General features: G+C 43.9%; 1 protein-coding gene and 1 pseudogene across 7 annotated transcripts in view; one reads left to right on the top strand and one right to left on the bottom strand.

Annotated features, from left to right (window-relative positions):
- Window positions 1-23,888, top strand: part of MTA3 (metastasis associated 1 family member 3) — a 153,846-nt gene that overhangs the window by 23,821 nt on the left and 106,137 nt on the right. For all 7 annotated transcript variants that reach the window (XM_058668016.1, XM_058668017.1, XM_058668018.1 and 4 more), the window contains exon 4: window positions 22,161-22,287. In XM_058668016.1, the coding sequence (XP_058523999.1) occupies window positions 22,161-22,287 (127 nt within the window). The remainder of the gene's footprint in view (window positions 1-22,160; window positions 22,288-23,888) is intronic.
- Window positions 11,714-12,100, bottom strand: LOC105941675 (small ribosomal subunit protein uS19-like; annotated as a pseudogene).

Genomic DNA, 23,888 nt, shown 5'->3' with positions numbered 1-23,888 from the left:
TTTCCCAGGCTACAAGCAGGGAGCTGGATGGGAAGTGGAGCAGCCGGGACAAACCAGCGCCGAGATGCCAGCACTTGGAGATGCAAGATTAGTCAGTTGAGCCAGCACGCCAGCCCTCTTCATGGAATTTTAATCTAATTTATTTTGCATTTGAAAGTTTAGTTATTTCTCATTTTCTGTGTCTTACTTGCAAATAAATAAACAATATTGAAAATCAATATTGGAAAATTTTGATAACTGTTAAACATAAAAGTATATTTTTATTGTAACTTTTAAGGTGGAAGAATTTCACACTGCATGTAGTGGCTAGAATGAGATAGGGTTTGATTTGCATACTATTGTTACTTTTGAAATTACAGATGTAGGGCCTGGTGCAATAGCGTAGTGATTAAGGTCCGTGGCTTGAATGTGCCCATATCCCATATGGATGCCAGTTGGTATCCCGGCAGCCCCACTTCCCATCCAGCTCCCTGCTTGTGGCCTGGGAAAGCAGTCAGGGCGGCCCAAAGCCTTGGGACCCTGCACCCATGTGGGAGACCTGGACGAAGCTCCTGACTCCTGGCTTTGGACTGGTTCAGCTCCGGCCGTTGTGGCTGCTTGGGGAGTGAACCACTGGAAGGAAAATCTTCCTCTCTGTCTCTCCTCTCAGTATATCTGCCTTTCCAATAAAAATAAATAAATCTTGGGCCCGGCAAGATAGCATAGTGGTTAAAGTCCTCACCTTGTACACGCTGGGATCCCATATGGGCGCTGGTTCTAATCCTGGTGACCCGCTTCCCACCCAGCTGCCTGCTTGTGGCCAGGATGGCCCAAAGCCTTGGGACCCTGCCACCCGTGTGGGAGACCCGGAAAAGCTCCTGGCTCTTGGCTTCTGATTGGCTTAGCTCCAACCGTGGTGGCTGCTTGGGGGGGTGAACCATTGGAAGGAAGATTTTGCTCTCTGTCTCTCCTCCTCTGTATATCCATCTTTCCAATAAAAATAACTAAATCTTTAAAATACAGCAACAACAAAAACAAAAAAACACAGATTACAAATGTAGCTCCTGAGCTTATTTTTATGTATATGAGAGGATTAGGTTGGTGATGTTTTTATCCATCTATTGAGTATATTTTGAGCTGCATTGTACTGAGTCCTGTTAATCACTGGGGATAGGCACTGAAGAGTTGTGGAAATCTTAGTTTCTTTCTTTTTTTTTTTGAGATTATACTTTTATTCTTTTTAATATTTATTTAATTGAAAGTCAGAATTGCTCAAAGAGAGAGATATCTTCTATCTGCTAGTTTGCTTCCCCAAGTGACTGCAGCATCCAGATGTGACGGGCAGCAGCTTTATCTGTTACTCCACGGTACAAGCCCCTGTTTCTTCTTTTTTTTTGCTGGAAACAAAGAATTTATTTATTTAAAAATTTATTTTATTTTTATTGGAAAGACAGAGTTAGAGAAATATCTTCCATCTTCTGATTTACTCCCCAGTTGCCCCCAATGACTGGATCTGGGTTGCAAGTTGAGTTCATCCAATGCCAAGAGTGTCTTCTGGATTTATGTATGTGTGATGGGGCCTAAGGACTTGGCCCAGCCTGCACTGCATTCCGACACCACAAGCAGGAAGCTGGTTCGGAAGTGCAGCAGCAAGCACTTCAGATGTTGGTGCTCCAGGGAGACGCCCTAGCCTGCTCCAGCCAACAGCTCCAGCAGCTGAGGATTGGAAGCCACTTGACTTGGAAACAGTTATTACAGCCATTCAGTGTCCTTTTTTTCTGAGACACATTGTTAGAAAAGTTTTAATAAGACCTGACAATGACTTTATTGTCCTTATTTTTTCATCCAGAGGGTTTCTTTTTCTTTTTTTTTTTTTCAACTGGAAAGTCAGATATACAGAGAAGAGGAGAGACAGAGAGGAAGATCTTCCATCCGATGGTTCACTCCCTAAGCGGCGGCAATGGCTGGAGCTGAGCCAATCCAAAGCCAGGAGCCAGGAACCTCTTTCCGGATCTCCCACACGGGTGCAGGGTCCCAAGGTTCTGGGTCGTCCTTGACTGGTTTCCCAGGCCACAAGCAGGGAGCCGAATGGGAAGTGGGGCTGCCGGCATTAGAATCGGCATGCATATGGGATCCCCGTGCGTTCAAGGCGAGGATCTTAACCGTTACACTATCTCGCCAGAGGATTTCTGAGCAGTTAGGGTTTTACCAGAGAAACAGAACCAATTGGGGATTATGTGATATATCCATAAAGGTGTGTGTATGTGTATACACAGACATATGTGTATATACACATATGTTTGTTATACAATGTACATGTAACATTTAGAATCAGTAGGTATCTTTGTGTGTATGTGTCTATATTCATATACCAAGTTTTTTTTGCAAGGAACTGTCTTGGTCACTATGGTTAGGCAAGTCTGAAATCCCTGGCTGGTAGATGGAATTCTTTCCTTGGGGAATCCTCATTTTGCTCTTGAGTCATTTAGCTGATCCGATGAGGTTCAGCCAGAGCGTGTGTTGTCTGCTTTGACGTCAAGTGCAGATGTTCACTGGTTGTTGGGAAGTCACTGTCTGAAATCGTTAAACTGTCATTATTTTACCATCTTATGCGAATGCTAGTTTCACACTATAGAATTTTGTCCTTGAAACAGCTTCCTCTTAGAACTTTGAAATAATTGCATATATTCTGGTTTCCAATGTGTTAAGGTAGTCATTTGTTCCAATTTTAGTACACGTGCTGACGAGCGAGCACAAGGTAGTCACTTGTTAACTTATTTCAGTAATCCTTGTGTTTGATTTTTTAAAAAATTTACTTTATTTTTGATGTTGTTTATGTAGTTGGCATCATTGCCAGCCCATGAGAACTGCTGAAAAGGATGGAGAGGGTTGAAGTATGGAGGAAGATGGGTGGGACAAATGCTTCCAATTTTCTCCTTCTTTCCTTCTCTCTTGGATGGGGGGGTGGGTGGGTGGGGGAATTATGAGGAAAGGGAATGTGGAAAGGAAATGTGGCTGCTCCCAGCTGTCAGACTACATCAGTACTTGGGGATGAGGGATAGCCGCACAATGTCATATTAGAAACCCTGATGTGGAGAACAGTGTCCCGAGGGTATTGCTTGAGTGTTTTTCATATTTGTGAGACACTGTTGGTTTCATTTCTCTGAGGTTGAGAAAATCCTTGCAAGGTCCCTGGACTGATAGAGTCCTCCCTGGTGTATCCACTCACCTAGACACATGCTGCCAAAGCTTGGGCAAGAGAGATGTCCAACATGTTCTGCTCTCCATCTTCTTGCATGGCACTTGGTGTCCTCTGCAGGCCCAAGTTTGCTGGCCATCATGTCTTCTGGACATTCCATCCATTGCACAGGCATTAGCAGTTGAGGAGATCTAATCCAGATACATGCATTCCAAGATTTGACCAAAAATCCTGTGATTCTCTGTCTAGTTGGGGAGTCCCCCAAGAAACCTCCCTTGGGGTGACCCCAGACTTGACTCTTGCATATGCCTGCCAGTGTAGGGTCTGGTTCAGTCTGTCAGCTGTATCATCCTGTGTATACACTGCTGATTGTAGTTGCCTGGTTAGTTCTGTCCCCAGCCCCACATCCCATGCAAAGGGATGCGTGCTGTGGCCCAGCCCAAACCACAGACAGACCTGGCTTTTGCACTCACCAGCGGGACTGCAGCCTAGTTAGGGCGACCCCCAATAATGCTCAGCAGCCTGCCCCCAGCCCTGGTTCCTGTGTGCCAGTATGTGTAGCAAACAAGTCTGGTCTGTGCCCATTCAGGCTCTCATATGCATCTATAGGTGTTGCAGCTTAGCTCAGTCTAGCCCACCCCATGATCCAGTCCACAAATATGCCAACAAGTGCTGATACTTGTCCAGCCTGGCCCACCCCCACGTACACCCAGCAGGAGCTGTAGCCCAGCAGAGGAGTGTCCACACTTTCTCTACTAGGCCCAGTCCTAGTCCTGGATCTTGCACTTTCTATGGAGTACTGCAATGCAGTCTGACGTGGCCTGAACCCTGTCCTGGGATTTGCTAGCAGTTGGCATTTATCCTGGCCGTTGCATGAGTCAGCGGATGCAGTGGCCTGGCCTAACCCGGGCTTTTTCCCCAAACCTAGCTCACATGCAGGCTGAAGGTTGTTGCAGCCCTGCCAGCCTGGTCTGCCTCCAGTCCTAGCTCTAATGCTTACCAGTGGGAGTAGTGGCCTGGCAGGGGAGCCCCCGTAGGCCCTCACTGCTGTCCCCATCCAGGTTCTCTCCTAGCCTGCAGTTTTGCATGTGCTAGTGGGTGCTGCAGCCCAGTGTGGTATGGCCTGTCTTGCTTCAGCATTCGCTGGCGGTGCTGCAGCCTATGCTAGCCCAGTCAACCCCCAGTCCTAGCCCTAATGTGACCCAGTATGTGCTGCATCCTAATCCGGCCTGGCCTGCACCCTGTCCTCACTCTTGTACCTGCCAATGGGTGTTGACATACTGACCCATCCTGGCCTGCTCAAAGACCTGAACCACATGTATGCCAGCAGGTACCATAGCCCAGCTGTTATGTAGGTCAATGGATGCTATGACCTAGCTTAACGCATCCCGCATCCTCTCTGGATCTTGTGAGCACCAGTGGGTGCTGGAGGGTAGTCCATTCTGGCACATCCCCAGACCCATCCAACATACATACATGCAGACCCAGCCCACATACGTGCCGAGGGATGTTGTAGCTGTGTTCAGCCCAGTCCGCCCCTATTCCCGGCTCTTAGGTTCATCAGTGGGAATTGTACTCTAGCTGGGGTGTTCCCTTAGCTCCACTACCAGGTCTGGCCTCAGACACGGATCTTGCACATGCTAGTGATTGCTCTGACCCAACCTGGCATGGTCTGTCTTCCTCCCCGTTTTGGCTGCAGCATGACTTGGCTTAGTATTTGATGTCTTTTAATTGTTTAAATCCCATTGGGCAAGGCACTCGGGTGCTGGTTGGAGTTAAAGTCAAACTGGATCAAAGTCACAGTTGAATAGGATGTTGAGTGCAATCTTGGTTCTTGTCTCACAGAGAAGAATTTACACTCAGAGGGACAGTGAGCAGAACAAGATTTATTTAAGTGACAAACCTGCTGTGGCATTTAGGAGGGGGGCTCCAAGGAAGAAAACTCAATTTTAACATTTAGTAATGTACTTTCATCTACTTGAAAGAGGGAGAAAGATTGATTGATCTGTCTCCTAGTTCATCCCTCAAACTCCTGCAACAGCCAGAGGCAGGCCAGGCTGAAGCCAGGAGTCCCAGACTCCGTTGCCCACGTTGGGCGGAGGGGGCCTTTGTGCTTGAGGCATTATCCATATTTCTCCCCAGAGTGCATAATCAGGAGTCAGGATTGAACCAGCTTTCCAATATAGAATCAGGTGTCACTCGAGAATACAGCCCACAAGGCTTTTGTTGGTCTGTCTGAGCCAGTCCTGCATTGTCCTTTCAAATCCAGAGCCCTGGCAGATCCAAGATAGGAGTGCTAACTATGTCCCTGTGGGCACTGCTTGATCATTCCCAGGAAGTATCACATGTAGATTGGAGTTGCCATAAAATCTATTTTTGTGACGGCATCAAAGTAATAAAGTTGCATTTTAAAGAAAATTTTTCTCTTGCTATTCCATAATGTTTTCGTTTTTGTGAATGACATTTTATAATTAACAGTTATGACAAGTTTGTGTCTCATTAAGTGAATTATTATCAGCTGTAAATATTAGAAAGATGTATTACTTGACAAGTGAATTGTGTTTTATGGTGTACATTTTCTTATCAATATCCTTTGAATATTAATTTTTTAAGCATTTGCAAGAGCTTTAAAATTGTCATATTGCTTATTGATCACTAAATGATGCATTGAAATAATTAGATATTCAAAATTTCTTTTAGAAGTCTTATTATTACTTCTACAGTTGTATGGTTGGAAAAATATGAACTTAAGTTATTGACCAGTTGAAAAAAACTTATAGTCTGAGTATCTAATCCATAATGTATTGTCTTTTATCTTTTTGTTGAAGTATATTTGATAAACTGAACTCTGTATCCTTCTCCTCCTTTTCTACTATTGTCTTGTATCTTTGTTTTACCATTATTCAGATACCCTGAGTTTGCTTTTCATTTAGTATTTCAAATCTTAAAAACCTTAAAGATTTTATGTGTGATCCCTTTAAACCTTTTCTTTTTTCGGTGTTATCTTTGCCCTAAGATAACCTGTATACTCTGGGATCTTTGCTCTCTTCGTGTATGTGTGTGTTACATTTATGTGAGGGGACCAGCCCTGTGGTGTACCAAGGAAAGACCAGTTCTGGGTTTCTGTCTTCAGCCTTACGCAGCCCCAGCTAGTGTTGGCATTTGGGGCGTGAGTCAGTGGATGGGAGATGTCTGCCTCTGTTTTTCTGCTTTTCAAGAAGGATGCCCTCTTCTTACATCATTTAAAAAATATATTTATTTTTATTGGAAAGTCAGATATACAGAGAGGAGGAGAAATAGAGAGGAAAAGCTTCTGTCCTCCGATTCACTCCCCAAGTGGCTGCAATGGCTGGAGCTGAGCTGACTCAAAGCCAGGAGCCTCTTCCGGGTTTCCTACACAGATGCAGGGTCCCAAGGCTTTGGGCCATCCTTGACTGCTTTCCCAGGCCACAAGCAGAGAGCTGGATGGGAAGTAGAGCCACCGGGATTAGAACCGGCCCATATGGGATCCCAGCACATGTGAGGCAAGGATGTTAGCCACTGGGCTACTGCGCTGGGCCCCTTTTGTTACAACTTTTTTCCCCCTCCTGTTATATCTTAATGCAAAGACATGAAGGAGGAAAAAATAGAGAATAACTGGACTTCCAGCCTAGAGTTTCCACTGATGCCATGGATGCTTATGTGGCACGTTAAGTAAAAAATGTTGACCCTGGAAGCCTTACAGGTAAGGATAAATGGGTCATCAGCGATTGTGTCACCTCTGCTGTACAACAAGACATGCAGAACCAAGAGGTTCTTCTTCTGAGTGGCCCCTGCTTCTCTATCTGGAGAGGCTTCCAACTGTGCAGTCCTGTTCCTACACCAAACAAAAACTTTTGTGAAAGAATTCTTTTGACTCTTTTATAAAATGCAAAAGTTACTTGGGTACCTGGATCTGTGAACAACCATTTTCTAATAGCTCTCAAGGTCACCTTTTTAATTTTGACAAGGGTCATGCAGCATTCTTGAGCTTTGTGGGTTTTGTTTGTTTGTTTATTCGACAGACAGAGAAACAGAGAACAAGACCTTCCATCTACTGGTTTACTCCCCAAATGCTAGTGTCTGCCAGGAACTCAGCCTGTGTTTCCTGCATGGGTAACCAGAATCCAGTCATTTGAACCATTCCAGTAGCTCCCAGGCCTGCATCAGCATGAAGATGGAGTCAGAAGGAGCACAGACAGGCATCAAACTCAGGCGCTCCAGTGGGGGCGTGTCCCACGCCAAATCCCAACCTCCTTGCTGTATACTTCAAATGGTTGCCTCTACTACTGCCTTCCTATTCTGTAGCAAAATAGTCTATATCTGTGACTCAAAGGACTGAAGGTTTTCAAACAGCAGGGACAGTGTCTTGGTCACTGCTAACATCCCTAAAACGAATTATTGATAATTTTGTGTGTGTGTGTCTGAGTATTAGATTTACTTGAGCGTGCCAACCCTGTGGCATTTCAGGTAAAACTGCTGCCTGTAGCACTGACATCTATCTCATGGTCACTGGTTTGAGTACTGGTTGCTCTACTTCTGATCTGTCTTCCAGCTAATGTGCCTGGAAAAGCAGTAAAGGACCACCCAGGTGTTTAGACCTCTGTTCCCACTTGGAAGACCTAGAAGAAGCTCCTGGCTTCTAAAAAAGCACAGCTCCAGCTGTTCTGGCCATTTGGAGAGTAAACTGGTGGATGGAAGACCTCTCTGTTTTTCTCTTTCTCTGTAACTCTGACTTTCAAATAAAAATACATGAATCACAGGGATCACGGGGACCCAAATACCTGAGTCATCATCTGCTGCATCCTTGATATGCATTAGCAGGAAGCCAGGGCTGCAAGCGGAGAGGAGACCCAAATTTGATCATTCTGATTTGGGATGGAATTGTCTCTGGAAGTATCTATTTTTTAAAAAGATTTATTTATTTTTATTACAAAGTCAGATATACAGAAAGGAGGAGAGACAGAGAGGAATATCTTCCCTCTTATGATTCACTCCCCAAGTGAGCGCAACGGCCGGCGCCGATCTGAAGCCAGGAGCCAGGAACCTCCTCCAGGTGTCCCACCTGGGTGCAGGGTCCCAAGGCTTTGGACCGTCCTCGACTGCTTTCCCAGGCCACAAGCAGGGAGCTGGATGGGAAGCGGTTCGCCAGGATTAGAACCGGCGCCCATATGGGATCCAGGTGTATTCAGGACTTTAGCCGCCAGGCCACCGTGCTGGGCTCTGGAAGTATCTTTTTAAAAAGATTTATTTACAGTGGTTGGTGTCATGTCAATCACAGACAATCCTCTTCCGGTAGTGCGAGCATCCTGTATGGGCACTGGTTTTAGTCCTGACTCCTCCACTTTGATCCAACTCCCTGCTGGTGGTCTTGGAAGGCAGAGGATGATGACCCAAAGCCTTGGGGCCCTGCACTCACGTGGGTGGGAGACCTGGAAGAAGCTCCTGGTTCCCACCTTTAGCCCAATCCAGCTCTGACTGGTGCAACCATTTGAACCAGAGAATAGAAGATTGATCTTTCTTCCTCTCTCTTTGTAACTCTCTCAAGTAAAAGAAATAAATCTTTGTGTCCTGGCTGCCACACTTCCCATCAGTTCCCTCCTTGTGGCCTGGGAAAGCAGTGGAGGACAGACAAAAACCTTGGGACCCTGCACCAGCTTGGGAGACCTGGAAGAGGCTCCAGATTCCTGGTTTAATTTGGCTCATCTGTGGCTGTTGTGACCGCTGTGAAGTGAATCAGCAGATGGGAGATCTTCCTCTCTGTCTCTCCTTCTCTCTGTATATCATGTTGCAGGGTGCGAGCAAGATCATACCAGACATGTCTGAGGCTTATTAAGGAATCTTTATTAACCAAGCTTGGTGATAATAGAGCACAAAGCAAATCACAAGTCCATACGCCAACCCAACCAGTCATAATTCAACCAATCATAATCCCAAAAGAAACAAATGGTCATCATCCTTAAGTCCATCCATTAAGCTGAAGACCTATGTCCCAGCTTCCCTAGCAATGTAAGTTATCCTAAGAGACATACAGCGAATAACCTGGACATGCTTACAAAGAACCTGGACACACTTACAAAACTGCAGACATTCACCTTTCCCTGACTTCTCTGCCCACATTCTACTACTGCTTGGCCTCACCCTTCTTGGAACTCCGGATAGTACACAAAGCAGAAACAACATTATTATAACCATTGCCTCTTCTAAGCAGTACACAGGGACCATGCTCAGGGGATTACCTGTCCTGGGTCAGCCAAGAGTCGAGGTGTTAACGTAATGGAAGCACCTGGTCAGAAAGAGAGTGAGAGCCCCTGCTTCATGGGCGTTTTAAAGGGGATTGTGAGGGGCGTGGTTACATGACAATGCAATACCGTCCCCTCTCAGTTGATAGGTGAGTCACAGGTGGGCAGGAGCGAATACCTAAGTGTTGTGGGCTAAGGAGTTGATTAGTGCGCGTTGGGATGGCAGGAACAGGAACTGGGTTTGTAGCTAAAACATCTAGACTAATTGGACTTCCAATATCCTGGCTAATTTAGGATGTGGGGGAAGTGGTTGAGGATGGAATTAACATTCCATTGCTGTTAGGACTCACCTTCAGGACAGAGGGTAGAGAACACAGCCAAATTTCATTGCCCACTGTCAATGGGTGCTGGCTATCACTGGCTGCACCCCATAACAATCTGACTTTTATTCTTCTTCTTCTTTTTTTTTTAAAGATTTATTTATTTTTATTGGAAAGTCAGATATATAGAGAGAAGGAGAGACAGAGAGGAAGATCTTCCATCTGTTGATTCACTCCCTAAGTGGCTGCAATGGCTGGAGCTGAGCCAGTCTGAAGCCAGGAACCAGGAACTTCCTCTGGATCTCCCATGCAGGTGCAGTGTCCCAATGCATTGGGCCGTCCTCAACTGCTTTCCCAGGCCACAAGCAGGGAGCTGGATGGGAAGTGGGGCTGCTGGGATTAGAACTGGCGCCCATATGGGATCCCGGGGCTTTCAAGGCGAGGACTTTTAGCTGCTAGACCACTGTGCCAGGCCCCTATCTGACTTTTCAATAAAAATAAATAGATCTGGGCCCGGCAGCGTGGCCTAGCGGCTAAAGTCCTCGCCTTGAACGCACCAGGATCCCATATGGGCGCCAGTTCTAATCCCAGCAGCCCCACTTCCCATCCAGCTCTCTGCCTATGGCCTGGGAAAGCAGTCGAGGACGGCCCAAAGCTTTGGGACCCTGCACCCACGTGGGAGACCCTGAAGAGGTTCCTGGTTCCCGGCATCGGATTGGCGCGTACCGACCTGTTGTGGCTTACTTGGGGAGTGAAACATCGGATGGAAGATCTTCCTCTCTGTCTCTCCTCTTCTCTGTATATCCAGCTTTCCAATAACAATAAAATCTTAGAAAAAAATATAGATCTTTAACACAAAATTATTCCCCAGAATTGAGAAAAGCCTTTCTTATGCACTCTACTTGATATGTCATACACTGTGTGTTTTTCCAATGTTAGTGTTTGAGAGCAAATACAGCTCATAGTCCTGAGTGAGTGCCAGGCACAGGTTCTCCATGTCTTCATGCTTTTCTCCTGTGATTTTGAGAATCTGCCACACTTGCAGGGTGTAGCCTGCGTTCTGGGACACCTTCTATAGGACTCCATGTTTCCTTCCTCTTCAACCCTTTTCTAGCTCACTGTCCTCTGATATGTTGCTTTCATCTTGGCGATCTTTAGGGAGTACATCAGAGCTTAACTCAGTTTGTGCTCACTGCACTGTTTCCTGGAACTCTCTAGGCAGTAGGCAGAGTTGTTGTTAGGTCTCATGCATTCCTATCTGTTCGGGATCACTGATTAATATTGCCTGATGTCCTGTGTTCCCAATGTGGAGAAAGCTGTTCAGATTGCTCTAATTAACAGTTAATAATTTTGTCTGCTTTTTGTATTTAGATTCACTTTAGAGGGTGATCTGGTCTAGATTCCAGTTCTGTTTTTAAATGTTGAAACGGCATAAAAGAGACACTGAATAGCAAAATGAGGAAGTCAGTAAATTTAAATTTTCCCAATGAATGTATTTATATACTTGTAACTGTATCAAGATAGGGAACTTGGGCCTGGCGGCGTGGCCTAGCAGCTAAAGTCCTCGCCTTGAAAGCCCTAGGATCTCATATGGGCGCTGGTTCTAATCCTGGCAGCTCCACTTCCCACCCAGCTCCCTGCTTGTGGCCTGGGAAAGCAGTCAAGTAAGGCCCAAGGCTTTGGGACCCTGCACCTGCATGGGAGACCCGGAAGAGGTTCCTGGTTCCTGGCTTCGGATCTGCGCAGCACCGGCCGTTGCGGTCACTTGGGGAGTGAACCATTGGATGGAAGATCTTCCTCTCTATCTCTCCTCCTCTATGTATATCTGACTTTGCAATAAAAATAAATAAATCTTTAAAAAGAAAAAGATAGGGAGCTCTCCAGTTTGGTTTTTTTTTTTTTTTTGGTGGCGTTAGTGCCCCTTTATTGCTGGCAGCCATTTGTGGGGAGCGGTGTCAAGCGGGGAAGTGTGAGGCACCAAGGCCAGGCTGGCCCTGCTTGATGGGCTTGTAGGGGATGATGCACCCAATAGTGGCTGATCATCTCTGGCCTGATCTCCACTTGGCTGAAGGTCTGGCTGTTGTGCACGTGCACCCTGCTGCCCACCATCTCTGGCAGGATGTTTATGTCTTGGGCTTCTCCGTGGGTGGCACCTCCTTGTTGGCCTTGGGCTGCTGCTTGACTAGTGAATGCTGCTTCTGCTGCAGGCCACGGCTCAGCGGCCCCTGTCGCCTCACTCTGAACAGTTGTGTCAGTTACTTGTAGGACATGCCCAGCAGCTGTCTGAGGTCCACACCTCGGTAGGTGAATTTGGGGAAGGTGTGTTTCTTTTTGTGCTCCACTTCTGCCTGCATGAGGTAGGGTCAGGGGAGGCCTGAGGTGCCCTGTGGGGGATAGTGAGTGGCAGGCCTCCCCTGTGCTGGATCAGCTCAGTACCTCCCCCACACCCCATCCTCCATGGGCCCTTGAAGCTCTCTCCCCAGTGTCTTGAGGTTTTCTTGTGCCACTTCCCAGTCATTACCACCTACTGTAGTACTTCTCAGCTGATCACTGTTGTGATGTATACTTCTAGTTTTTATGTTCGGTGGTTTGTTTCTTCCTTTCTTCCAACTTATTGTTCATTTAATAAGAGTTTCTCTTTGAAAGGCAGAGTGGCAGAGAAAAAGACAGCAGATAAAATGTATTCCATCTACCAGTTGACTCCCTACAATACCTGGGCTGGGCTGGCAGGGCATCCTGCAACTAGGAGCCTGGAACTCCATTGAGCCATTACCTGTTGCCTCTCAGGGTATATTATCATGAATGTGATCTTGGGAAAAAAATTAAGATTTGAAAATGGTACTCTGATATGGGAAATGGATATTCTTTGTGACAGTGTCTGAAACTGGGCTCAATTCTTACCCCTGTTTTAGGGTTTTTTTTAAAGCTAGCTTTTGTGTTTTTAAAACTATTTGAAAGTTGGAGTTACAGAGATAGAGACAGATAGGTAAATATTCCGTCTGCTGATTCACTCTCCAGATGGCCGCAGTGGATAGACCATGATGGAGCCAAAGACTTAATCTGAGTCTCCCATGTAGGTGGCAGGGGCTCACGTTTGATTATTTTCCTCTGTTTTTCCCAGAGTGTTAGCATTATTCCAGTGCTGCCAAGACACTAACCAGTGCCTGTATGGGTTGCTGGTATTGTAGGTGGCTTTACCCACTATGCTATGATGCTGGTGCCCAATTAACTTATTTGCAAGGTGCAGAGAGAGGCATGCTTAACTCATCAGCTGCCTGGATGGGACCAGACCAGAGGTGAAGATGGGAGCCAGGATCTCAATCCAGCCCTTCCATGTGGGTGACAGGCACCCAGTTATTGGAGCCATCAATCCTGCTTCTCTAGGTCTGCTTTAGTAGGAAGCTGGAATCAGAAGCAGTGCCAGGCACCCAAGCCTGGCACTCTTGATAAGTTCTGTGGGAGTTTTAATTGGTTTCTTAACTGCTAGGCCAAATGCCTGTGCCCATCTGTTAGTTTTGCGTGGTGTTTAGTGTCATCTCTTAATGATGAAGTTTGGGTTATTCACAGTTTTTGGCTTCTGTGAATAAATCTGCTGTGAACATTAATGTGTAAGTCTTCTCCTGTGCTTAAGCTCCTGTTTCTCTTGGGTAAATATCTAAGAGTAAAGTTGTTTGCTCTTGTGGTAGGTATAAACTTACTATAGTACATATTGCCAAAAAGTTTTCTAACAGTTTATTTTTTGCATCCTCTGTTAATATAGAAGAATTCCAGGTGGGCTGGGTTCTTGATTAGACACAATGTTTCTGTTTTAACAATTTTAGCCATTCTGGTGCCACAGGATTTCTTTTAGTGAACTGTAGCATAATACTTTGGGTGGGGAGAATGCGAGCCAAGGTGACCAACTCTTCTTTATGTGTTTGGAACTGAAGGATTCTCTAAATGAGAAATTCTCCATTTTAAAACCTGATTTAGTCAGTGGGATCTGAAAAGAAAAAAGGCCCATAAATTAGCACAGAACCCTTTGCCATCCTTTCCCTGATGATGTGTTGTGTGATTTGAAAAAACAGGGACTGTTTGGTACAGCTATTAAGGCACTACCTAGGATACTGGCATCCATTAGCGTTTGACATCGGCTTTGTTTCTGACTCCAGCTTCCTGCTAATGTCACTCTGGGAGGCAGGACATAATGGCTGTAGTACCTGAGTCGCTGATATCCTGACTTCCAGCTACTGCCTGGTCCAGCCTGCAGGCCACAAGCAGGGAGCTGGATGGGAAGCAGGGCTGCCAAAATTAGAACCAGTTCCCATATGGGATCCCAGTGCGTTCAAGGAGAGGACTTTAGGCGCTAGGCCACCGTGCCGGGCCCGAATGCCTGTAAATTCTTTTGTTTGTAATATCTGTTATAGTAAATATGGATAGAGCCTGCCTGGTCTAATGGCAGCAGTGTCAGAATGAGACAGTGGATGAAAGATCTGCCTGTCATTTGGCCTTTCAAATAATTGAATAAAAAAGTTGAAAGAAGAAACACAAAAGTCAGGGACTCAGCCAGCTTCCCTTTTCCTTCAGATAGCAGTATAGACTGCTTCTTCAGACACCTTTGTGAATGTGTGCTGCAAGTCGCCACATTTGGTCCTTGAAGACATCTGAATGTGTAAGCTGTTTTCTGAAATATGGAACTAACTGTAGGCTTAATCAGAACAGGCCTTTATGGTTGCCTGTTTGATACTCCAGAACACATTGGCAGTAACCTGAACTTTGGTGGAAGGGAGGCTGTGAATCCTGGTGAAACATGTAGCAGGGCAGAGTTAAGAGTTTTACAGCCCACAGAAAGTTGGTGTTTGCTAAGTGCTGGGAGCTCCTGAAGGCTTTTTGTCAGAGAATAACTTGCAGCTGATTTTAGGAGATGTTGGCTGCTCTGTTGGTAATGAATTGGAAAGCCTGGTGTTCTGGTAATACTGGATAATTTTGTTATTTCTAATTCTTTTGTTTCTAAAGTTTAAAAATTGTTATTAGATGGAAAATTGCATGGTGGCATATTAAGGCTATATAAAATTCCAGATGGACTTTGAATATATTACAAGGCTTAGCAGCTTTTGCCAGATGCAGTGTTCTTTGAATAAAATGTAAAGCAGAAATAGCTTAAGTGTCTTCTGATGGGATCCTGACTTGCCACAGAACAGCTAGTGAGTCATTGTGTGTCACAATTGGAAGATAAAACTTCTGTGAAAGGTTTGTGTATTTATTTTTTGAGATTTGTTCATTTTTATTGGAGAGGTAGATTTTTACAGAGAGAAAAGGAGAGAGAGCTCTTCCATCTGCTGGTTCACTCCTCGAATAGCCTCAACAGTCTGATTCAAAGCCAGGAAGCGGGAGCTTCTTCTGGGTCTCCTGTATGGGTACAGGGTCCCAAGGACCTAAGCCATCCTCTGTTACTTTCCCAGGCTATAAGCAGAGAACTGGATCAGAACTGGAGCTGCCAGGTCTTGAACTAGCACCCATTTTGAATGCTGGCACTGATGAAGGCACATGATTAATGTTATAAGCCACTACACCTTTTCATGTGCCAGGTTTCTTAAAACCGGTAAGTTGAAAAAGCCTTGCTTTAGCCAGTGTTTTTCTTTTTGTGTTAAATTTTTAGTGAATATACATTTTTCATTTTTTTCCTTGAAATAATCTGAAGGAGTCTGTGGGGTTGCAGCAGTTTTCGTAGTGATAATAAACTGTCATTTAATTGTTCGTTCTCTCTAGAGTGTACTGTAGTTTCCTAGACTATATAGCACATGATAATACCATCACTTTTGGACTATTGGAATGAATGCCTGTGATTTCTTTTGTTTGTAATATCTAATGCAGTAAATATGGATTGAGCCAGCAGACACAAAAACTCCTTGAGATAGGCAATAATAGGACTTGATGTGTAAATAAAACTTCAGACGGAAATGCTCTTCAACAGCTGGTGTAGATGTTCTTTCAGAACCGTTTCTCCTGAGTAGTGCTTGTGAGAATGATTCCTCAGTGAGTCTGAACTGCCATGATTTCCCCAGACCTGCCAGATCTGGGTTTGCTGGTGTGGCTCTGGATATCTGTTATCATTTGTTTACCAAACATAGCAGCAAAGTACTAGCTAACTTGTTTAATTTTAATATGATTTGCCTTCTTAATTAAGAATCATTGTTTTCAGGATACAGGGACACTTTTATTTTTTAAAGATCCAGGTGGACATTTAAAAACACTTTTTACTTATTTTGAAGGGCAGGGTCACAGAGAGGCAGAGGCCTGTGCCATCTGCTGTTTCGTTCCTTCTATTGGATACTGTGCTGGAGTATTTTTAGGAAGAGGAAAAGTGAGGGCAGTGATGAATGTGAGCCTGTCTTCCTTTTGCCTACTTTGCCTTCACTGGGTATTTGGTTTTATCTGCCTTCGATTCTTACAGTGCTGTGTGCCCTATTCTCTTGCCTCACACCCTGGTTAGTTTTACCATGCATGAATTGCTATGTGTTTTTTTTCCCTGTTCATAGCTTTCTATTTTAACCATGTGTGTAGATATGTTTTTACATTTAATAAAATGGTATTGTACATGTGTCTGACAGATTGCTTTTATGTTGAAGCTCAAGATTTTGATCTGCTCATGTTGGTTTAACTTACTTATTTGTAGCTACTGAATGTTTTCAGTTGCGTGACTAAACCGAAATTCGTCTGGGTTTGGTTGTTTTTTTGTCTTTTCTGGGGGGTTTGTTTATTAGCTTTTCAAAAAATGGAGGTATAACTCATGTCCCGTATAATTCACTCCTTTAAAAGGATATGTAATCCCATGTCCTGATGTATTGACAAGTCTGTGTAAATGTTATCTTCATTTAATTCCAAGGGATTGTCATCATGTTAGAAGCTGTATCTATTCACAGACATACCCCATTTCCACCTGACATTTACTAAATCTACTTTCAGTCTCTTTGGGTTTGCCTAGTCTGAATATTTCATATAAATGGAATAATTTTTGTTTTGATTAATAGTTGGATAGTTTATAATTATTTTAATTACACTCATTCTAGAGGGTGTGAAATGATTTTATTATGGTTTTGATTTTCATCCTCCTTGTGATTACTGGTTCTGAATATCTGCATGTTTACTGGTTATTTGTATTATATATTTTGTGGAAATGTCTATTCATAGCCTTTACTCATTGTATAAGGGTATTGTCTTTCTTTAAAAATAAATATGTATTTTTTTGAAATACAGAGAGAGAGGATTTGGGAGAGGGAGACCTTCCATCCACTGTCTCATTTTTCAAGTGTCTTCCACTAACCAGGTTGGGCTGGCTGAGGCCAGATGCCAGAAACCTGATCTTAGTCTTCTGTGTGTGTGGCAGGGTACAAGCACTTGCACCATCATCCTCTGCTTTTCCAGGTGCCTTAGTAGGAAGGTGGACTGGAAGTACACTGACTGGGACTTGAATTGGCACTGTGTTGTGGGATGCTGGAGCTGAGCCAGAATGCTGGCCACAAGTTCACTTTTTTTAATTAAAAAGTTTTTTTTTTTTTTTTTTAAGATTTATATTGTTTTTGAAAGGCAGAATTACAGAGAGAAGGAGAGACAGAGAGGTCTAACCACTGGTTCACTTCCCAGATGGCTGCTGTGGCCAGAGCTGAGCCAATACAAAGCCAGGAGCCAGGAGCTTTTTCCAGGTCTTTCATGTGGGCACAGGGTCTCAAGGCTTTGGACTATCCTCTGCTGCTTTCCCAGATCATAAGCAGAGAGCTGGGTTGAAAGTGGAACAGCTGGGACTTGATTCGATGCCCATATCGAATGCTGGTGCCAGAGGTGGAAGCTTAGCTTATTATGCCACAGTGCCAGCCCCATTTCAGTCAATCAAATTAAACTAATCAATTTAACTGATTTTTGTGTTTGGAAGAATGTGCGAGAGGGAGCCTATGACATCACCTGTTGATGGACTTCCCGCATGCCCACCATAGCCAGACTAGGCTAGGGACAGTTCAGAGCCAGTGGAAACTCAATCTGGGTCTCCCATGTGGATGGCAGGATCCCAGGGACCTCATAGGCCGTTTTTGCTCCCAGAAACTGCATCCACAGGAAGCTGGAGTTAATAGGTGGAGGCTTTTATTGGATCCAGGCCCTCTGGTGAGGGATGGGGCAGTCTTAACCCATATTTTAACTATTTGGCTAAATCCCAATTCCTGTACATGAATTTTGGTGGTGACAATAGTATTTGGTAATTTGCAAGTTTCATTTTTTTTTCATTATTGTTCTGTGTTTTCAGGATGTCATTATGACATGAGAATTATCCATTCATTCCTGCTTGGAAATCAGTATAAATTTGGAGATGTGTGAATGAAATTTAAACTAGGAAGTTATAAAAATTGGGTTTAATTAGTGAACTTTGTAATGAAAGGTACTTAAGTGGTTTTTTTGATTGTTGTTTTGATTTAGTTAAATTTTGAAGATTTTAGTTCTTTTTACCTTGTATCAAGGGGTTGTATAGATAAGGTTGTTAATACCATTATATATACATATACATGTATGTATTTCTTAAGATTTATTTTTTTTTATTGGAAAGACAGATTTACAGAGAGAAGGAGAGATGCAGAGACAAAGAAAAAGATCTTCCAAGTGGAAGATCTGATTCTCTTCCCAAGTGGCCGCAATGGCTGGAGTTGAACCAATTTTGAACCAAGAGCCTGGAGCTTCTTCTGAGTCTCCCATGTGTTTACAGGGCCCCATGGCTTTGGGCTTTCTTTCCCAGGCCACAAGCAGGGATCTGGATGGGATGTAAAATAGCTGGGACACAAACTGGTGCCCGTATGGGATCCTGGCACTTGGAATCCAAGGATTTAGCCACCGAGTCAATGTGCTGGGCCCTGAGAGTACAATTTTGTATGTGATACTCATACAGCAGTAACTTCATTGATCTCCTTTGGTGAAGTTTTGTTAGATTGGAAAGTAAATGACTAGAAAGTGTTTTTGTTTGAGAGTTCATGAAAAAGTAGGTTCTAAGAACTTCAGATTTGCTGCATTAATTTTAGCTATGTGTGGTTTTTTTTTTTTAAGCTTTATTTATTTTATCACAAGGTCAGATATACAGAGAGGAAGATCTTCCGTCCGATGATTCACTCCCCAAGTGAGCGCAACGGCCGGTGCTGTGCCGATCCAAAGCCAGGAACCAGGAACCTCTTCCGGGTCTCCCAAAGCTTTGGGCCGTCCTCAACTGCTTTCCCAGGCCACAAGCAGGGAGCTGGATGGGAAGTGGAGCTGCCGGGATTAGAACCGGCGCCCATATGGGATCCCGGGACGTTCAAGGCGAGGACTTTAGCCGCTAGGCCACGTTGCGGGTTCCGCTATGTGTTTTCAATTCAGAGTTTTGAGAGGTTGAACGTAGAAGTGATTTGACATTTATTCCATTTGCTGTGTTCAGACAATTAAAAAAATTGCTACAGGTGGATTATGTTGGAATAGGTAAAATCCCTTTTATAGTCTTGAAACATGAAATAAGAATTTATAAAAAATGTGTGGCCTGACATGATGGTTCAATGGCTAAAGCCTCACCTTGCAAGTGCTGGGATTCCAAATGGGTTCATGTCCTAGCTGCTTTACTTCCCATATAACTCCCTGTTCCTGGCCTGGGAAAGCAGTAGAGGATGGCCCAAAGCCTTGCACCCGTGTGGGAGATCTGCAAGAATCTCTTATTCCTGGCTTCAGATTGGCTTAGCTCTGGCCGTTGTAGCCACTTGGGGAGTGGGCCAGTGGGCAGAAAATCATTTTCCCTGTCTCTCCTTCTCTCTGTGAATCTGATCTTCTTTTCCAATAAAAATAAATAAAATGGGGAGGGTGGGGGGAGAATCCCAGATTCTATGTAATTACAACACAATGTAATTAGTGAATAAATTTAATAAAAAAATAAATAAAATCTTAAAAAAATTGTGAATAAGTTTCTATGGGTGTGCTACCTTTGGTATCTGAAAATCAAGATTTCCAAAGTATATTCACATGTGAGGAGCCAGCCGAACTCCGCTTGTGTCCTAAAAGTTCTTGAATCTATGCAGTCTGTTCCAGGGGAGGCTGCAAAGGATCCAGTAGTCACCAGTGGTGTTGCTATTATTATTTTAAGACTTTAGACTGGAGTGGTGGCCTAGGATGGTAATCATCCATGTGCTGCACCACCATCCCATGTGAACTCTGGTTCAATTCCTGGCTGCTCCATTTCCAGTCTAGTTCCCTGCTAATGGCCTGGGAAACAGCAAATGATGGCCCAAAGTCTTGGGCCCTTGCACCCACAGACTCAGAATAAGCTCCTGACTCCCACTTTCGTATTAGCCTGTCTATGGTTGTTGTGACCATTTGGGGAATGAATCGTGGGTAGAAGATCTCTGTCTCTCCCTCTCTCTTTAACTTCTTTAAGTGAAATAAATAAATGTCTAAAAATAAATCTTTATTTATTTGAAAGGCAAAGTTACATGTTCAAAGAGGGAGAGACTGAGAGAGGTCTTTGATCCACTGTTTTCTCCCCAGATGTTTGCAGAGTGCATGCTGATCCAGGCTGAAGCAGGAGCTAGGATTCCCTTCCCGGTCTCCCATGTGGGTGCAGGGGCCTAAGCACTATGGCCATTTGCTGCTGCTTTCCTAGGTGTATTAGTAGGGAGCTGGATGGAAAGTGAAACAGCTGGAGTTAGTGCCCATATGGGATGTGAACCTGTTACATACACACAGTGCTGTCCTCCATAAATATTATTTTTGAAGTTGCATATTTGAAATTAATCGGCGTTATGTTTTTTTAGGAAGATTATTAAATGCAGTGTTACGGAAAATCTTCCTAACAGCTTTGATTCCCAAAGCCACACTTTGAATTTTTATTTTTAGTGGCTGTTTCACTTGTCCCTGAGTAGTGCCTGATTCAGCATCTAACACATAACAGTTGAGTGAGTGAAAGAATGTCATTGTTCTGGCCCTGCGGCGTGGCCCAGCAGCTAAAATCCTCGCCTTGAAAGCCCCGGGATCCCATAGGGGTGCTGGTTCTAATCCCGGCAGCTCCACTTCCCATCCAGCTCCCTGCTTGTGGCCTGGGAAAGCAGTTGAGGACGGCCCAAAGCATTGGGACCCTGCACCCGCATGGGAGACCCGGAAGAGGTTCCAGGTTCCTGGCTTCGGACCGGCGTGCATCAGCCCATTGCGGCTCACTTGGGGAGTGAATCATCAGACGAAAGATCTTCCTCTCTGTCTCTCCTCCTCTGTGTATATCTGGCTGTATTAAAATGAATAAATCTTTAAAAAAAAAAAAAAGAATGTCATTGTTCTGGTGTCACACTTGACAAACAGATTGATTCTAGATTGAAAATTACTTTTTCTCTTGGAGAACATTGCCACCAGTCTAACTTACAGTTTTGCCATTAAAATGTAGACTATGTTAGGATTCAAGTTTTTTTCCTTTCTGTAAACTTTTACAGTCTTTTCATTTTATCATATTAAAAAATTAAGTGTGCTAAGACAATTCCAGAGATTAGTCTTTTTTTTTAATTTTAGATTTATTTATTTTTACTGGAAAGGTGGATATACAGAGAGGAGGAGAGACAGAGAGGAATATCTTCCATCCAGTGGTTCACTCCCCAAGCGGCCACAATGACTGGAACTGAGCCAATCCGAAGTCAAGAGCCAGGAGCTCTTCTGGGTCTCCCACACGGGTACAGGGTCCCAAGGCTTTGGGCCATCCTTAACTGCTTTCGCAGGCCACAAGCAGGGAGCTGGATGGGAAGCGGGGCTGCCGGAATTAGAACTCCTGCCCATATGGATCCCAGCGCGTTGAAGGCGAGGACCTTAACTACTATGCTGTCGGGCCGGGCCCCAGAGATTAGTCTTACTCAGAGGGTTTTTGTTTTTTTTTTTTGATAGAGATTGAGAGAGGTGAAGGACATGTAATGGGAAATGGTGAATGGCGAGCATCTTCCTTTTGTGAGATCATTTCTCCAGTGGCCTCCTCAGCCTGATCAGGGCAAGCTGAAGCCAGAACTGTAACTGCATCTGGTCTGATATGTGAGTGGCAGGTATCCAAATGTCTGGACCACTCCTATATCAGACCAGATGTAGGTAAAGGGTGATGGGTTAGATGTGGAGCAGCCAGGACTCAAACCAGGTCTCAGGTATGGGGATTCTGCTATTGACAGCAGTGGTTGAATCTGCTGTGCATGACTCTGGCTCCCACCTGCCATTTTTCTGGAGTTTTTCTTCTTCCTTTGAGCCCTGAAAATTTTATGATTGTAATTGAAATGAGCAGTTAAATATGGAAATTTAAAATAAATGTTGTTTGAAGAAAATATTGACTGAAATGTTGATTTGTCCTAGTATCTAGATAGGTCATGTGCTTTATAATAATGATTTATTTGAATTCTATTTGTGCAGAGGAAATTGAGGAAGAATCTGAAACAACAGTTGAGGCTGACTTGACTGATAAACAGAAACATCAGTTGAAACATAGGGAACTCTTTTTGTCACGCCAGTATGAATCTTTACCTGCAACACATATCAGGTAAGAGTTTGTTAGAAACTAAGCTAATGTACTCAGTAAATATGAAGATCAAAAATCAAAAGAAAAAAAAAACAAAAAAGGATTTCTTTGATACCCTTTTCTCCTCAGAATCTTGACGTAGCTAGTTTATTAGTGGCTTCAGAAAAAAATTATATGTTAGAGCTTTCTAATGTGTATTGGCATATAAAAACTCTACAGCAAAAATTGTGCAGTAAAGTAACCACTTAGGTTTATTTTAGTCCTGATTTTCGTGGTTTGCTTGAGTCTGTTACTTTGTGCAGAGTACCAGACAATGTTTTGGGAAATTTTAGCCTTCTCTAAATTCTTAGGAAGTCATTCAGATCTTGGGCTAGTCCATAGATAGGGCTGTGCATTAATAGTGTATGTCAGTGGAGGAAATCTGGTTTCTGGTGTACAATTTTGGTGATTGTAGAAATTATAATGTTTTCTTATCTACTGATGGTTATAAAATTTATATATACATGTATATGTATATCTCTTTTAAGATATTTATTTTATTTTTATTTCAAAGGTACAGTTATAGAGAGCATGACAGAGAACAAGCAAGAAAGAGAGATGGGGCCCAGCATGATTTCATAGTGGCTAAATCCTCGCCTTGCATCTGCTGGTATCCTATATGAGTACCAGTTAGTGTCCTGGCTGCTTCACTTCCCATCCAGCTCCCTGCTTGTGGCTTGCGAAAGCAGTCAAGGATGGCCCAAAGCGTTGGGACCCTGCACCCATGTGGGCGACCCGGAGAAGAAGCTCCTGGCTCTTGACTTCGGTTTGGCTCAACTCTGACTGTTGTAGCCATTTAGGGAGTGAATCAGTGAGCAAAAGGAAGATCTTTCTCTCTGTATCTCCTTCTCTTTATACATGCATTTCTAATAAAAAGAAATCATTAAAAAAATATTTTCTGTCATCGACTGGTTCGTGCTCCAAATAAGCTACAGAGACTGGAGCTGGACCAGTCTGAAACCAGGAGCTTCTTTCTGGTTTCTTACAGGGCTGCAGGGGCTAAAGGAATCAAGCTATCTTCTGCTGTTTTCCCAGGGCGTAAGCAGGAGCTGGATCAGAAGTAGAGCAGCTTGGACTTGAGTGGGTGCCCATATGTGTTGCTGATGCTGCAGGTGGTAACTTAGCGCACTATGCCACAATATTCATTCCCCATAAATGATTTTTTTAAGTGTAGTTTGTAATTGCTACATGGTGGAGGTATAAAAAAAGTTTGAATTTAGTAAACATGCACATTTTGAACCTCAATATCAGGGAAGTTTCAGATGGAGTTACATTTACTCAGCCTCAAGAGAGTATGCCGTGTATTTCAGGAGAGCATGGTATCACTACTTGACACTTTAGCTAAGATCAAGTGTGGTATGAGGTGAGCATGGTAAGTATGTGGTGCCTAAAGTGTGTACAGGCTTGCAGATTAAAGAAATTTCTTTGACATTTGTTAATGATCTTTTATCCATTTCCTTACTAGTTGTGTTGTTCATAAAAACTATATAAAAAAATATGTTGTATTCGTGGTTTCAATAGTTGGTTCCTTAATCTTGGGCCATTGGTGTTGGCATAAAGTCTAAAGCTGATTGGATTCCAGC

This window comes from Ochotona princeps, chromosome 8, assembly GCF_030435755.1.
Source record: "Ochotona princeps isolate mOchPri1 chromosome 8, mOchPri1.hap1, whole genome shotgun sequence".
NCBI classification, from domain to species: domain Eukaryota; kingdom Metazoa; phylum Chordata; class Mammalia; order Lagomorpha; family Ochotonidae; genus Ochotona; species Ochotona princeps.
The sequence above is the reverse complement of the archived record's forward strand: the minus strand, read 5'-3'. Positions and strand labels throughout refer to the sequence as shown.